This window comes from Anser anser (assembly GCF_964211835.1).
Source record: "Anser anser genome assembly, chromosome: 3".
NCBI classification, from domain to species: Eukaryota; Metazoa; Chordata; class Aves; order Anseriformes; family Anatidae; genus Anser; species Anser anser.
This window is the reverse complement of record NC_139722.1, coordinates 121413367-121429677: the sequence shown is the minus strand read 5'-3', so window position 1 is coordinate 121429677 and position 16311 is coordinate 121413367. Positions and strand designations below refer to the sequence as shown.

The following is a 16311-nucleotide window of genomic DNA, read 5'->3' as shown; positions in this document are numbered from 1 at the left end:
AACACTTTGGCTGCAGCCTAAAAGCCACGTGTACATAAGCTCCCCCAAGCCAGTCAATCTTCCCTTGACCTGCCAGGAAAGAGCGATGTAGGCATGGAACCAAATTAAAGCCCAAAACTTCAGCCCAGTCCTTGACCTGAATAGCGAGTGAGGATCTGGATCCTGGCATTTATACGTGATAGTTTATATGCAGCCAAAGTAAATACTGTAGTCAGAGGTCATGGGGCTAGAGTTTAAAAAGTTCTGCATAAGGAAGAGATCTCAGAAAAGCAAATTAAATAACATTAATGTCAAGAAAAGTAATTCTGATTGCTGTATTCTTTATCTGTCATGACTAGACAGACAAAAATCTATGACAGCAATTTTGCCTTTAAGGTCATTTCCTTTATTTATTTATTTAATTTATTTTTTTTCAAGAGGCTCTATACTAATTTTCCTCACAGAATGACTAACAGAAATATGACCCTTGTGCACCTTTTGCAGTTAACTAATTAGGTCAACTCTAACCACTAAGCCCCTATGTCAGGTTATTTCTATTAGTGATAAGGAGCAATTGACCTTAAAACATTGAAGCCAGGTAGATGAGCCTGTTCCACAAGGTTGTGGATTCTAAGCTCCCTTCCTAGTCCTAAAAAACAAACAAACAAACCACAACCTCAAAAGCTCAATTGCATACAGGTAAGACTGACTTTGAAGAATGTTCTTAAGTATTTGTTAAGATTGAACAACAGGCTGCGTGAAAAAGGTGCCTTAATGTGAATTCAAATTTTGCCTTGTGGTAAGTAGAAAGAGGTTTGGATAGATACTGGTAGCATTATTGTTACTTTCACTAGATGGAAATTGTGAAAATGTGCTGTTCATAAATGAAATGCTGTTTTTGCAATATGCAAGTCAAAAGCCTTTAAATTACTAGAAGTTACAGTTTCAAGGAGATAACTTTTAAAGAAAGAAACTATTGTTGGATGTCTCCCCCTGACCCCCTCCATAGATTATCTCCCTGAAGAAAAAGAGTGAAAAGTGTAACTGTTAATAGTTCCTGAGGTAGGGTTATGGGAAGATGTTTTTTCCCACTTGTTCACTCTCCCTTTCTTCTCCTCCAGGTGAGTTATGGTAGCTTTCCAAAACTTTGAATATGGGATTTTTGACCTTTGACCTTGGGATGTTCAGACCAGCATGTTCTTATCGTTGTGTCTCCTGAATGCACTGCAGATTTTGTCTAAGGTTAAACAAATACTTAAGAGTGTCATCCAGAGATCTGTCCTGAGGCAGGATAGTTAGGAGTGGCAGGGAGAGTGGGGAGGATATGGGCAGGTATCTAGAGGAGTGGGCACCTCCTGTGCTTTGGAAATTCACCCCTGAACAACTGAAAAAAAAAAAACCCCTAAAATACTGGTGGAGTGCTTGAGAAAGGTGTGTCATTGCCCTGGCAGTACCAGACATCCACAAATCAGTGCAACGTGTTGGGGCTTGGCCTGTGCCTACCGAGCTGCACTCAATGCCAGTATAACCCCAGTGACAGACCCTGTGGCCACTTCAACCCCTGAGACAGGCCCAGCGGCTACTCCAAGCCCTAAAACAGGCCCCAAGGCTGAGCCAGGGAAATAAACTGTACCAGTGTCAGTTGCACCCCTAACCAAGATGAAAAAATGGTTTAGAGAGTCAGATCATTTAGAAAGCAGAGAAACTCCTGCTAAGACTAGGTATGGAGAAGATGAGGCCAGGCCATCGGAAGAACAGGAGGATGAAGATGTCACAAAAACCTTTGAGGCTAGTAGTTTTTTCAGATAAATGTAAAATTGTGATCTTACGGTTGCTGTCTAAAGGGAGGTCTGTGTTGCTGCCAAAGATGTGATTTCCAGCACAAGGAGACATTTCTGCTCTAGCAGCGATTTAGCTAGCTCTAGTAGCAGTAGCATCATGGTGACAAGAGCCCAGAAAGGTGACTTCTGCAACGCGACCGGTGATCTCGGGTAGTGGAATGGCAGGTTTCTCTCTTTCCGATACTTGATTCAGGTATGCACTGAAGCCCTCTAAGAAGGCATGGAGAACTGTGTCTGTAACGTAGACAGGAGAAGTGATAGTTGAGCCACTTGCTGAGCCTCAGCTGAACAAGATGACAATCTCCTCCCTCACTGCAGCTTTTCCCTTGGCTCTGCTGCAGCACGGTGGCTATTTTCCATTTGTCCTTCCAGCCAGATCTTGGGCTGCTGTTGTTACCTTTTTGCCCACTTCCACTGCTACCTTTGTAACCGCGGTTTTTACTGGGAGAGATGCCATAAGCCCTGCTGAGCCCAGGGCGGTGTGGGCATCTCCTCAGCCTGAGAGCTGCAGGGCAGGACCAGCAGGCAGAGCTGAGTCTGTTTCTGTGAGTTTGTCAGTGAAGGTATACCTATTGGGTAGCACTGCCTTAAAACACACTGCCTTTTCCTATATGGCACCCCCAAACCTGGAATAGCATTAGAAATATAATGCTACCTTTTCCACGTTACGTAAAATCTCTTATCTAAAAATGTAGAGTTGTGTAGTCTTTTTCTGTTTGCGAATTGTGAAACCTTTTGGTTTTCTTATTGTCTGGGTTTTAACTAGTCCATGGGTTATGGAATAGTCGTCGCTAACACTGCGTTATAAATCAGTGTTAAACATTCCCAAGGAGTATTAAACCTAAATTTGGTTCACAGAAAACAAATTTCCCCTCTTCCACAGAAAATGCTGTAGTCTGTCCTATGCACTATTAATAATGTTGAATAAAGCCCCAAATTCTGCTCCCACTCTCCTTTACCAGGCTTGGGCTCGCAGCAAAGCCTCCCTCTGACAGTCTCCCTCCAAGCACCAGACGCTGGTTTGCAAACAGCCCTAGGAGGGACAGCCCATAGCTTCTCAGCTCTGGCAGCTCTGCCTCTAACCTCCCAAAAACAGAGAGTGTGAGTGGGAACTGGCGTCCAAAACATGTCTGGGAGAGTAATCAGTTGTACTTGGACTTTATCATGCTGCATCCTTGCCTGCTCTTTATAGCTAAGCAGCAAACAAGACTTGGGACTGTCATTGCCCTTTCAGACTTCAGCAGATCTTGAGCTCTCAATTTCGAGCAGTCTTGCAATGGAGAAATCCATACCCTGGGGAGGGAGTAGCCTGTTGTTTAGCCTAAGTGGGTATATCGACGAGGAGAGGATGAATATTGCTCCTAGGTGTCCAGCACTCACGTCTCTGTACTGTGTGTGACTTCTCCAGTCCTTTGTGGCTGTAAAGGTGTCGTCTCTTGCCCCTGTGTACCAAGACCACACAGGGCACGATTGTGTTATGGCTCATCTGGTGGGGATTGGCTTCCAAAGGACTTGCCGAAGAATAAAAACTTACATTTTTTGTGGGATATCTGCTTATATGCAAGAAATGTCCTCGTGCAACTTGGCTCCACAGCCACTGAGCCTGGGTAAGTCAGCTAGGGCTGCTGTCACCCCAAGAAATACTGCTAGGCAGCCAGATTATATGCCCTGAACCGTTTCTTCAGGGAATCCATCTTAAACTCATTTTAGGCTAACACAGTCAGAGCTATATATTACATAAAGGGGCTGCTAACCCTTTATATCTGCTAAGTGTGATTGAAACACATTACTCACAGACTTTCTCACTACGTGGACAGTTTTATCCGAGAAAACAATCGTTGGGGGGGAAAAACTCCCTATGCAGACAGTCATAGAACAATGTTAATGACCCAGAAGGTTTCTTTGCCCTGACTTTAAACAAGAGCCAGCTGCCAGAGGGAAAAGCACAGAAAATTGTCTGTTCAAGGGTATGCTCAGATTCTTCCCCAAGATAAAAAAATGTTGCCTTAGGACTTTGAAGTATTAACAATATTGACAGCATCAATGCAAACCTCTGTATTGGTTCTTTGTCAATAGTGTTTTTTCTTGATAATGGGACTGTGCAATGCATCTTCTCTGTATCTGCGTGCTGTAAAACTGACGGCAGTTAGGCATGAGCAAGCCCTTGGGGAAGGCAGGCACAGTGCATGTGTGCACTGTGGGGGGAGTGGGGGGTGAATGATAGATCCATCTGGGGCCAGATGGCTGCAGATACTCTGCATAACCTGAGACAACCAGCAAAGCAGGAATGAAGGAGAGAAGCCTCGTATTAAAATACTGGCAGAAGTTCTCTGTAACCAAGAATGAGGATTAGTATTCTTTCTCTTTTTTTTCCATGACCTTCAAAACTTGTCCTAATGCAGGTGATGCTTTTGGTTATCCATTTTCTTTTGGCTTTTTAATCTGTTCAGGTTTCCTAGACTGAGCAAGGGCTTGCTGGTGCATACTGCTTCAGCCAACAACTGCAGCTGAGAAGAGCTGCTGGTGCCCAGCAAAGTTCATGGCATGGCAGAAAGGCAAGAACCTCTCTGTGCAGCCCCAGTGGGTACCATCACACTGCTGCAGGAGGGCTCTGCCCCTTCCTTTTCTCCCCATATCAGCTGCAAGGATTTAGGCTCAATTCAGAGCCTCCAAAACGGCAGCTGACTAGGGGGAGGAAAGGAAAAGAAGGAAGTCTGCTCTATTTGAAAACACAAATGTGCATTTGAAAGTTTATGCGTTGTTGGTCTTTCTCATCCCGTGCCTGCTTGGACTTCAAGGAGAAGTTGCTTGGCAAGGGAGCAATCCTCTCTCGTTGTGCATTCACAACGGTATATAAAATACAACAAGCGTCTCCATCTGCTTTTCTGCCTTTAGTTACTTCTGCCTTAGTTCTGTGCTAAAAAGACTTGAGAGTGGTATCACTCAGATAGAAGAAAGTGTAGCAGCTTGTTTTTTGTCTTCTAGTCTTTATATTAATGAAATGATACCTCTGCTTAGAAAGGGAAATACTAATTATATTCATTTCTAAAATAAATGTCTTCTATCCCCAGTGCTAGACTTCTCACATGACCACACATTCATCCTGTAAACTGGGAGGAAAAAAAATCCAACAATCAAACTATCCAACTGATAGAGCCAAACGTACTGATAAAATCAGACTTATTCTTCACAATTGGAGCAGAAATGGTATTGTTATATTTCTGGGTGAAATAATATGCTATGATTCCAAAAAAGCTGTGTCTAGAAAGAAACAGAAGTGATTTTTAGATAAAATCACATTAATAATGCTTTTCCTGTACAGGAAAAAAACCCCATGATTTGTGTTTGAGTCTGATATTCCAGGAGCTGATAACACTGATATGCTCATTCATTTCTGCAAGGCTCTCAGGAAATGTCTAGAGGCTATATGAATAAGAATTGTTAGCATTCATGAAAGTGCCTGGGTGCTTTGTTGCCAGGAAACTGTAATGAAAGTATAGCAATGCCAGCTTGATGATAGGGATACGGGGCTGCTGCATTAATCCTGTGTTTCGCAGACACGAGATCTCTATCATTTGCAAACATGAATGCGTGCACAGGCTGGCAGGGATTTTTGGAAGGTCATTTCACTAATAGTTTTCTAGAAATGAAGAACATTAAAAACCCCATCCAACAACAGCATCACCCCAGAGCTCTGAAAAATGTCTTCTGCTGCTTCACATGCAGTTTTATAGGGTGTTGTGCTTGTGCATAAAGTATTTGTACTGGTTGCTCCTTAGATGTGGGGAGTATGGCCATAGTGACTTGCCTCTGCAAGGACCAGGGACCACCAGGTGTTAGCGGTGGTTAATAAGCAGAGAGATGCTCGTATTTTTACTACAAAAGGCAAAGGAGGGACCTAGTCAATTAAGAAAGGGCTTTTCTATACAGGCTTTTGTGTGAGCAGAATTAAGAAAATATCTTTGAGTCACAGGATGTAATGTAACGTATAGGATTTTACCAAAATATGGAGGGTTTTTGTTTTTCCTTCTGCCTTATTTCCTGTTGTTTGCTCAGTGGGAAAGACATAAGGTTCACATCTACATTTGCAAGAGGGTAGTTTTTTTAATGGTCTGTCCCATACAGGGAACTTTCTGCTGTCCTGCTGACTTTCAAAGGATTAACATCAGTTCCTAGTAAGGGTAATGAATTCTAGTAAGGTTTTGAGTCTCCTTCTTTGTCTTTTACCAGTCATTCAGCAAAATGTGTTTAAATTTGTGCAAGAGAAGTATTGTCAGCTGTGGCAAAGACTACAGAGAAGTTGAAAGTATGTTTTTTAAAGCAACAGCTTTTTCTCACTCTTGTCTTTTGTCATTAGGCTGGGATTTTCAAAGTGGGGAAAAGCCCTGAGAAATAGAGAAAAGTTCACAGTGTCCTTGGGCTCTGGAATCTGCTGCAGGAGACTTCTTGCAAGTTCAAAGGGCTGATTATAATGAAAGTCCGAGGCTGCTTTTAGACTTTCTATTCTTTAATCTTCAGGGAAAGCAATTTTTGTGTATGGCTCTTCTAAAATGACTCCATACATCTTTTATAAATACCCGGTGGAAAGCACAGTTCAGCTGGATCAGTATGCGGGCGAAGGACGTCGGCAGCAGCTGCGGGTCTCCTTGCTGCGGACAGTGCCCATCACCCCGGAGAGCTGTCTCTCCTCTCAGCAGCTGGACTATCATTGCTGTCTTTACTTGCCGTCATTTTGAAAGCAGCAGGCCGACATCTTGGTCTTAATTATTCCAATAGCACCTCTTAAGGAATGCTTAAATAATGAGACTTCCCTGAAAAGGTAATGCAGAAGTCGTGAATGCTGCAGTGAAAGGCAGCTCCTCGGTAGCGCACAGAGAGGCTATTTGTAGCATCTCTTTGGAAATTAGATACTGTGATATGACATTTCCTTTTAGCAATCTTGGGAGGCTCCTCCAGTGCTGATAGCAATCATCTCCAAAGGAGGAAAAAAAGAAAGCGCCCTAACCTCTGGTAAATGTATCTCTTGAGGGAAGCAAAACCAATCTTGTGAGAGGTATTGCCCGGCTTCGGAGGGAAGGAGCCTGAGCGAATGTGCCCGGCGTCTTGACCTTTCCAGCCAACGGGACGTGAAAATGCAGAGATGAAAGAGGCAGAGCTTGTCCATCAGGTGGGAGTTTCTAACAGAGAACAAAACAGCCCCAAAGCATTGTGTTTCCCTTTGTGTTAGAGGCCTCGTCTAAACAGATTCAGGGAAAAAGTGAGATGGTTCCCTGGAAAACTGATGGCCCTGTGAAACAGGTAATGGGTATAGCTGCTGCCGCTCTCTGACAACAAGCACTTTCTTGCCATGCCTCCCTGTTTCCCCCCCAATTAGGAGGGACTCTTTCATCAGGGGGATGAAATCTGACCTTGAGCTGGCTGTGGTGGGTGGAAGCCTGGCAGATGTCTGTGACAGAGCAACCATCAGTCAAAGGGATGTCTTTCGGGACTGATAACTGAGAGATAACTTTGGACTGTGTCACAAACGGGGTGGCTGAAAATTGGGATCCTTATTTAGCTTGCAAGCACTGTCAGTGTCCAAGGCATCTGGTATTTCTTAGGCTCTTGAGGATCCTCACTTAGGGTCAAATCACTCCTGTCTTTAATCAGCCCTACCAGCCATACTAAAACTTGCTAGCAAAAGGTCCCACACCCAGGAAGAGTTTATCTACGTTAATTTGGAAAAGGCCACTTGCTGTGCTAAATTCAATGGTGTGACAGAGCATGGACAAAGTGCCTGCTGCAGAGGTGCCCAGCCACCCTTTTCCTGCGTGTTTCTCTCCCTGTTTCCGTGCTTGCTTTGAAGCAGGCCCTTTGGTTTCATCCTGCCCTTGCTGTTGGTGTCAGCAGAGCCACAGCTGCTGGGAGTGGAGGGATGGGCAGAGCAGGAGCAGAGCAGCCCATGTCTCCTGCTGTCAGCGTGCAGGAACATCTCGATTGCCGCAGCTTTGCCATGTGGGATTAACATCATGTCTTTGGCCCGTGTGTAGATATAAGGAGTTTCATTTCAGCCTTTGAATGGTAAATACACCTTAAAACTGCACTGACTGTAATTTCAGTACTTTACTAGAATTAATTTCATGCATGAGCAGGTTGCTTTTTGTTCAGAGGCAGGACACATTTTTCCCGAGCATGCCAGACGGGGCTGCTACATGAGATAAAATGCCCACATGCCATTATATTGTCAGTCTTCCCCTCCTCGTTAAACAGGGGAGGGATTAGCTGGGGATGTGCTGGGAGCTGCTCTGCAGTTTTCCAACATGACCCACGCTGAGCAGTGGCTGTGCCCTCCTGATCAGTCTGTGGGACCCGGGTGTTCAGCTGTGAGTGTGTTGTTGGTAAAACCTCTGTTCTTGCTCGCTGACTCGTAGCATTACTGCAGGCATCTCCTTTCCCTTCTTTCTTGCCATCCTCTTTTATCCCCCTTCCCTGTCCGGGCTGCAAATTCCTTGTGCAGAAGGAGCCGCGCTGCAACACCGCCCCTGCAGTGGGCTTTCTGTCTTCACTGAGTGGGTGCTCCGGATGTTTTATATGGCAGCGTGAATTGTTATTGCCAATAAGAATATCACCATATTTATCCCAAGGCAAGGAGGAAAAACATAAATTCTCTCTGGCAATGCTTATCTGAAAGTATGTGTACAACAATATCCCATGTACATTTTCTAAGGATGCCATCATCATTATAGCAGCAGTGATGCTTCTTATATCCAACATAAATGCTATCACGGGTTTTTAGTGCCGTCAGGTATCACTGAAATACTGTATTAGTGTTCTATGTGTTTATACACAACTTTTTGCTACTCAGGAAAGTGATATTACCTTAAATAATTGTAGCACTGCTTACATCTCGTTTACATCTCGTACATGTTTACAAACATGTAAACTATAGCAATTGAAATACTTAAACATAATACTAAAAAGAAAATTCTGTACCTTAGTTTTTCTTCTGCTCTGAACTCTAGTGAAGAGTGGTGACTCTTTAATGCAGTGATTATATGGCAGATCAGAAATGTTTCTAGTGCTTTCTTGCTGGAACCATAGCTCAGCGATTGAAATGCAGCTGGCCCCTCTCCAACAAAACCCTTCTGACTGTGCTTTTAAAACAGATGATTCTTGCTGGAGCTCATGCATGAGCATACAAGATCTCAGTGGCTGGCTTTGCCCAGCAGTGTTGTATCAGCTAGGGAGATGGTGCTAAGCAGAAAGGTAGACACTTGAAATTAAGAGCAGTTTTAGGGTTCTTCACTCTGCTTTGACATTGCTTTTGCAGCACAGTACAATTTATCTCCACACCATTTTTTTTTTTTTTAAGAGAAATATTGGCTACTAGAGGGAGAATAGGTTGTGTTTGCTCTGGACATGCATGCTTCTCATTCATGTTAAAGACCTCTATATGCAATTACTGACACAAAGCCTGTTTTTCGTGTTATGGTCTGTGTGATCCTAATCTAATTTTATCTCATTGAAACACAATGAAGTCAAAATTACAAGCTGTAGTTTCATTAAAATACTTAGTTTGACTTGATCTGAGTATAGATTACAGCAACCATCGTCTAATGCACTTTGCAGTTATTATTAAAAAATAAATGATGTTACAAGTTGAAGAAATAATTGATAATAAACAAGTAATCTCTGCTCAGTAAAGGTTATTTCTAAAAGAAACTAGGACTGGGTAACACTGGCAACTTGGAAGAGAAAAAACCTTTCTGGTAGTGTTTAGCTTCTTGCTAAATTCTCCCTAAAACACTCTTTTGTAATATATGCCACTTCCCAATTATTATTTTTAGCTGGTTGAGCTGTTCAATGCACTTGTCTGAACATCTCCGTTTCTGCTCGTGGACAGTGAACGAGATCCGTCCCCCACTGCCGAGTGAGGAAGAGTGGTCAGTGCCTTCTGAGGGCTCAGTACCCGGCACACCGTGAAGGGATGCTCTCTTTGTGGGGGTCGATCTGCAACTGAAGCAACATGGGCAGGGATTTTGGAGAGCACACCAAGCTCTACCTACCCAGCTCTCTTTCAGAAGAGGCCAAGTCCTGCGGTCCTTCCTCCTTACTCAGGCCAAACCGGCCTTTGAGACTAATGGCAGCTTTGCATCATGTTTATTTTTTCTTGGGGGGGAAAGCAGAGTCAGTTCTATACATCTCCAGGGGCTTGGCAGGAACTGCAGGGATGGATGTTTGCAGTGGGCTGCTTGTGCTGCCCCCCTGGCGGGCTGAATCCTCCCTTGTCCACCCCAGACAGGAACACAGCTTGCATTCATCAGCCCACAGCTCTTCTCGTGCTGGTGCTCCCCATATGCCCCTTTCTTCAGAAGAGGACCGCCTGCCCTCGCCAGCCCCAGGTAGCGATCTGTCACCACGCGCCTGCCTCTGTTTGCTATTTGTGTTGTGGCCTTCTCTTTGGTCCCTTGAAATTCTCAGCGTGACTCTGCCGCTGCCACGCTGGGCAGGAGACTTGGCTCGCTGCTGATTGCTTCGAGCCTTATTAGAAAGCCGGGTATGTTTATTTTTCATGAGCAAGTATCAGGAAAATGGCTTTTCCGGAGCGCCTAAATATTTCATTCCAATCGAGTGGAATCCGTAGATCCTTTGAAGATGTGTGTTGTCTTTGAAGTACCTTCTGAAATAGTTTTCTTATGGATATTAGCATATTCAGCAGTTCAGGCCTACACCATCTCCTTCCCCGGGGGTTACAGATAAGGCTTATCTTCAAAAAGCTGACCTGTACTCAGACTATTTTTCTACCGATCCTAATCTTAACATTAAATACAAGAAGGCTTCGCATAGAAGCACTGTATTAGGAAATAAATGTGCACTGTACTAACTCAGAGCGATCTTTCTCAGTGAATTTGGCTTGTCCAAATCCTCTAAGTGTTTTCTCAGGGAGCGTTATTCCAAGAATGCATTCGTCTGTCTTTCCCTGTAGATATTGATCACATTGTACTGAGGTCAATACGAGATTTCTCAATGATTTTCAGAATTTTACCTTAGACTTCATATCCATTTATATTTTCCTAGGTTCCAGGTAGTTTGTTTTGTTTGTTTGTTTTTGGGGGCTATAATAACTTTAATTTCCACTGGAATTCCAGTAGCTCCTAAAGATCAGGGAGTAAACAGTGAAATAGAGGCAGCTATGCTTTTTGTGCCCATGACCTTCCAGCATCCAGACTCAAGTGGCTGTTGACTATCAGTTGCCCTCAGCCTGTAGTGTAAGGTGTTCACTAATTCACATCCTCGGCCCTTCTAGGAAAAGGGAAAGGGAGCTTCTGCCTGAGTAGGAACAGAAATAACATGGGAAATACAGAATGAAAGCTGAATTATTACTTTCTGTATGACATCAAGCAAACCTTTTGTGGCCTCCAGAGAGACTTCACAGAATCATCTAGGTTGGAAGAGACCTCCAAGATCACCGAGTCCAACCTCTGACCTAACACTAACAAGTCCTCCACTTAAACATCTCACGCTGTTTAACTTATGCCACACAACTCATGGCCTTGTTCTGCAGCCTGCTGTTCCCCAAGGCTGGTACCTGGAGGACCCTTTCCTGCCTTAGACCTAGATGCCCTGACGGCAGCCGTAGCTGATCCCTGGGCCTAGCAGGCCAGACGTGCACCTCGCAGCTTTTCTTTCTTGCTGATGAGGTGGTCGCCATCAGCATCCTCTGTTCTGAGGCTTTGGATGTGAGATGGCAACAGGTAGCTGCTGAATCTCATGACTCATTGAAAAGCCTCAAAGAAAGCCCACGCAGCCCCACGCTTCTTCCCTCTTTAATGCTAGCTGTGGAGAAGACAATTACAGCAATAAACGCTTCTGTAAAATGGGCACAAATGGGAGGATTCCTCCTCCACAGAAATGCTTTTTCACACCTTTTTCTTTAATCTCTATAAGGAGAGACTTGAAATGCGTGGCTATTTTTGGTACCGAGCAGTGAGACTTCTTAACTCAGTGGCACCAGCCAGAGACAGCTTACGTGTTAATGTGTCGTGTAAATCCCAGGGTGCCTCCGAGAGAGCGTCTCTAAACACAGCATTGCAATAATTCATTAGAAGTTATTAGAGACTTCTGTGGCTTGCTTATCAAGTGCTGTCATATTACCTTTTGACATAACAGATTGCCTGTGTTAATTGAATGATGTAACAGAAAACGGAGCAAATGGAGAGCTCAGAGGCTGCCACCGTACATGAGTTGTAAATAATAAGAACTTGATAGGGAAAAATTATCAGAACATCTCCCTATTATATTTAATAAAGAAACAACAAATTGCTACGTTCTTGGTTGGTTGGGAAAAATAATGGATTGAACAATAGACAGTCTCATTTCTCTTTCCAACTGTGCAGAAATTAAATGTCAACTACAACCACTTATTCTTCATTTCTACTTCTATGTACCATACTTTTTCTTGTCAGGCTTCTTAACTGAAAGTGAAGGGAGAGGGGACAAAAACAAGCTCATTTCTGAGAAGCCAACAATACATTTAAAATGCTGGAACGTACTCTGTGAAACTCCTGAGTGCTCCTTGTAATGAGAAAAGTTTCGGGATAGGACGAACTTTTCCTGTTGTGCAAAGCCATCTCTCCTTAGTAGTATAAAATAGAAACGGAGAGGCTGTGTTTCCACGGGTAGGATTTGAGGTGACAACTGTATGTCAAAGGGGAAAGTGGTTTCCTGTAAAATATATATGAATGTAAGCACTACATTTGTTTCTCTGTTCTTATGTACTTCATGTGATTATTCCCACATGAAGTAGGTTTAAAATTCTTTGAAACTAAAGGGAGATGAAAAATGCAGGAAAAGGGAAATCAATTTGCAGAAGAATAAATGAAGCAATTAGCAGTAGATTGAAGGAGCAGAGAGGCAGAGTGGTGGATTCAGCTCTAAGCTTTGGCTGGAGCTGTTCTGGTTCAGCTCTGGGTCAAATCTAAGAGAACTTGGAAACGGTGCCACGTATCCAGCAGTTTGAATGGTTGCTTCTTCCAGCTTTGGTTTGATTAATTCTCCCAGATGGTGAAATTCAAAGGTTATTTACAAATTGCTACCTCTTTTGTGCGGTCCAGAAGAGGATTTGATCTTGATGCTCAACCTGGCAAGCTGAAGGAAGTGATCTCTGCTCCAGGAACTGGGCTTTACTCTTGGTTAGGTGAGCACCATGAAGCAGTTGTTTCCCTGCTGCTCCCACAGAGCATCTCACTGCCCCTTGTGCGGAGAGATGTACTCACGCATCTTCTCTGGGAGACGCCCAGCGTGGTGCAGTCTCTACTGCAGCACTAACAGCAGATCCAGAAGGAGCCTTACAAGCAGCACTGCTCACTTTCTACGTGCAGAAAATTCAGCTGCCTGTACCCAAATGCTGCATTGGCACTAACTCACCACCCCCCTGTGTGTTCAGCTGCAGCCCTTTCCCCACTCCTGCCCCTGCAGCAGCTCCTCCTTGCCTCCCTGGCTGCAGGACGAGGTGCTGAGGATGTCCCTGGGTTTGCTTCTCCAGCTCCGTGCAAGAGCCAGGAGCTGCTGGCTGGGGTGGGTCCTTCTCCTGCTTGGGCAGAACTGGTCAGCACAGTGTATTGAGCCCTTCTCCACTGCTTCCCTGGGACAGAGGGAGGAATTGTCTGGGAAATCCTCTGCACCATCCAGCGGGAAGCATGTGCCAGCTTTCTGCTGGAGAAACGAGCTCAGGCAGTTTTGGGCACAGATGTTTCTCCATGCTCAGTATGGCTGTTAGCCCTTTGCACCCTCTCTCATTTCACAAAGGTCTGCATAAGGGGTATCAGCGAGGTCACCCTTCAACCCAGCCACCCATTTCTCTTTCTGCTCTGGCAAGGAATCCAAATAATCCCAGTGGATGTGCTTTCTGCAGTGGAAATGGGCTTGGACAGCAGCTGCTCTGTGCTCACCGATGTCCTGTGCAAACAAATCTTGGTGCAGCCTCCAAACACGGTGATGGGCACAGGGCTCTCCAGGAAGGGGGGCACCTGGGAAGGAGGAAGGTGTTTGCCAGCCGTGACATCCAGCTGCTGGATGAGCCACGAGCAGGAGTTGTCGTGTTGTGTTGTATATTGTCATCGGTATCACAACCACAGTGGTCAAGGGGAGGGATGCAAATAGGAAAGACATGAGGGAAACGGGCCCACTGACACTTAGAGCTTCACAGGGCTTCCCAAACGGTGGCCAGGACAGCACTCAGCCTGGCACACAGCCTGATGTGACGCTGGCACTGGGTGCTGCTGCCTCTGCTGCAATTGCTGCCACTGCTCTCCCTGAGCCGCTGGGCTCCAGGTGACCAAAATCTGGCTGCCAAAAACTCCCGGCTCCAGCCTCAGCTGCTAGCAGTGCCCTGCCAGATGGGCTGGCTGAAGGACCCCAGCATCCCCATCCCCAGTGTTTCATTGAGAGCAAAAAGGCAACTGTGTGAAAGAGCAAAGGGGAAGGTGCCAAAATCCAGCACTGGTGGTAGCTCATTAAAACTGTATGGCTCCAAAGGAGAATTTCAAGCTGACAGCTTGATACTTATTTACTTGAAACTGCCTGCTGAGCCCTGCTGGAAATTGGATAATTCTCCTTGTTTAATGTGGATTCGTGCAGCACTTGGTTTAATTCTTAATAGAGTGCAAACCTTTCTTTTTCAACCATCGGGGGATTCCATTTGGATGCTCCACCAGGAAGATATGAAGCATCTTTGGCAGCCCCCAAGGGAGCAGAGTGGCAGCCACCACATGTAGAAGTTAGCCAGGACAAGCGCACCTGCCTGAATTGAAGCATCATCTCGGGGACGGCCACCAAAGAGTGACAGCAATGGCACTGCACACCCACTGCAGACCTCATGGAGGGATGCGTGCTGCTCACTTTTGTTTCTGCAGAGTTCAAAATGGAGATGCACAGGTGCATGTTTTGTGCCAAGCGGGTGTGAATACACACCTGAATGTTAGCTAGAGAATGAGCCCACAGAGACAACGGTATGTGGATGAGGAGGAGGATGTCAATGGGTAGGGGCAATGCTGTTTGCTCCTCATGAATTTGACAGCACAATGAGAATCCAGCAGCCTGGCCAGGAGGACAGTTCCTGTAGCTGAGATAAAGAAGTTCACAAAAGTCTCAATGGGGAAGGCAGAAATGACAGCTAATTCTGCATGGCAAGGTAGATTTTAAAAGCACCCCCAGCCTGTGGCTCACCGTGCCAGGGAGCAGCAGGCCTCAGGAGGAAGCTGAGTGTGTGTTTTTCCCCGAAGACTTCACAGGAATCAAGAGAAAGATAACTTGCCTGATGAATTGATCCGTAACTGTGACAAGATAATACCTTGTTCCCAAACAATGGCCACAGAGGACCCTCATGTCACTTTGTGAAATCGGTCTCTTTAGTGGTGACAGCTTGGCTTTCTGCATCAAATTAGTAAATACACGCTCAGAGTATGCAGCTGAGTGGGAGCTCACAGCAAGCTCCCCGCAAGACGGGGAGATGTCTGTCTGTCTGTCCCCTCCGTTCGGCTGCCAGCTGAATGGATATCTCAGCAAGCTCAGGTAGAAGTCATGGTCACCAGCATGTTCTCAGAAACCTATTTCTAAATGGGATAAAAAAGAGGATTACAGCAGGTAGGACGTCACCACTGGCCAAGCTGTTAATTGCTGCCCTTTGATGCTATTTGCATGTAGAGGGAATAAAGTGGGAAGTACTGGGCGAGTAAGGGAAGCTGGGCATAGTCATGGGAAGGGTGCATCTGAAGGGTGTGAATGAATGAATTTGCATCACTCGTTAAAGTCCAGACTATCATTTTCTGGCCTTGTGACCTGTTTTACAACCCCAGGAGACAACAGTGTGTGCCTGAGGGCGTTTCTGAGTGAGCAGATCCATTGCAAGAGGTCAATTACACCAACCAGGAGCAGAAGGAAGTGCAGAAGACTATGGTCAGGAGTTAGGTGAAGCCCAGTTCATCTCCTTTGGAGACTCACAGAAACACCAAAGGTCCCATCTCTGAGTCCAAGCCCAATTTCTACAGCAGGTGGAACAGGCTTTCCAAACCAGGAGTGAAAGGTAGCAGAAACTCTTTGTGGTAACACAAGGAGGAACCTTGAAAATGCTTCATTAACCATACCCAAGTGACGTCTTTACTAAATGCTTTTATGCCAGGGAAATAAAGGAGTATTTGGGAATGTGTGTTCTTGGGTTTGGTTTGGATTTTGGTTTACAAACTTTGACACTGGTTTCTGAGTGTAAAATATTTAATACTTAGAAACTGACAGCTGTGCTTTCCACCAGGTTTTCAAGGAAAGGAGGTTGAAACGCTTTTGTGGGTATGTATGTGTGCCTTTATATTTGCTTTTTTCATTGATATCGACACACTTATCTATGAATGGAAGTCTCAAAAATATCACATTCTGGCAACTTTTGTAAGAATCAGACTGTGTATAGAGTGACTTCCCTAAAGGCTCAGCCTTCTTCCAAACATCCACCAAAAAGCTT

The 16311-nt window shown here is 44.9% G+C and overlaps 1 protein-coding gene across 11 annotated transcripts in view; it reads left to right on the top strand.

The window, feature by feature from the left end:
* Positions 1–581: 581 nt before the first annotated feature.
* The window catches only part of KIF16B (kinesin family member 16B), a 158143-nt gene continuing 142413 nt past the window's right edge, over positions 582–16311 (top strand). For 7 of the 11 annotated variants that reach the window (XR_014581686.1, XR_014581687.1, XM_083829140.1 and 4 more), the window contains exons 1-2: positions 6946–6987; positions 16108–16142. Coding sequence is in view for 7 of the 11 variants with exons in the window: in XM_083829140.1 (XP_083685266.1) it covers positions 6961–6987; positions 16108–16142 (62 nt within the window). In the remaining 4 variants the exon portion in view is untranslated. Of the gene's footprint in view, positions 679–6679; positions 6988–16107; positions 16143–16311 lie in introns of those variants that run through there. The other 4 variants (XM_083829136.1, XM_083829127.1, XM_083829134.1 and 1 more) reach the window with 4 other exon arrangements.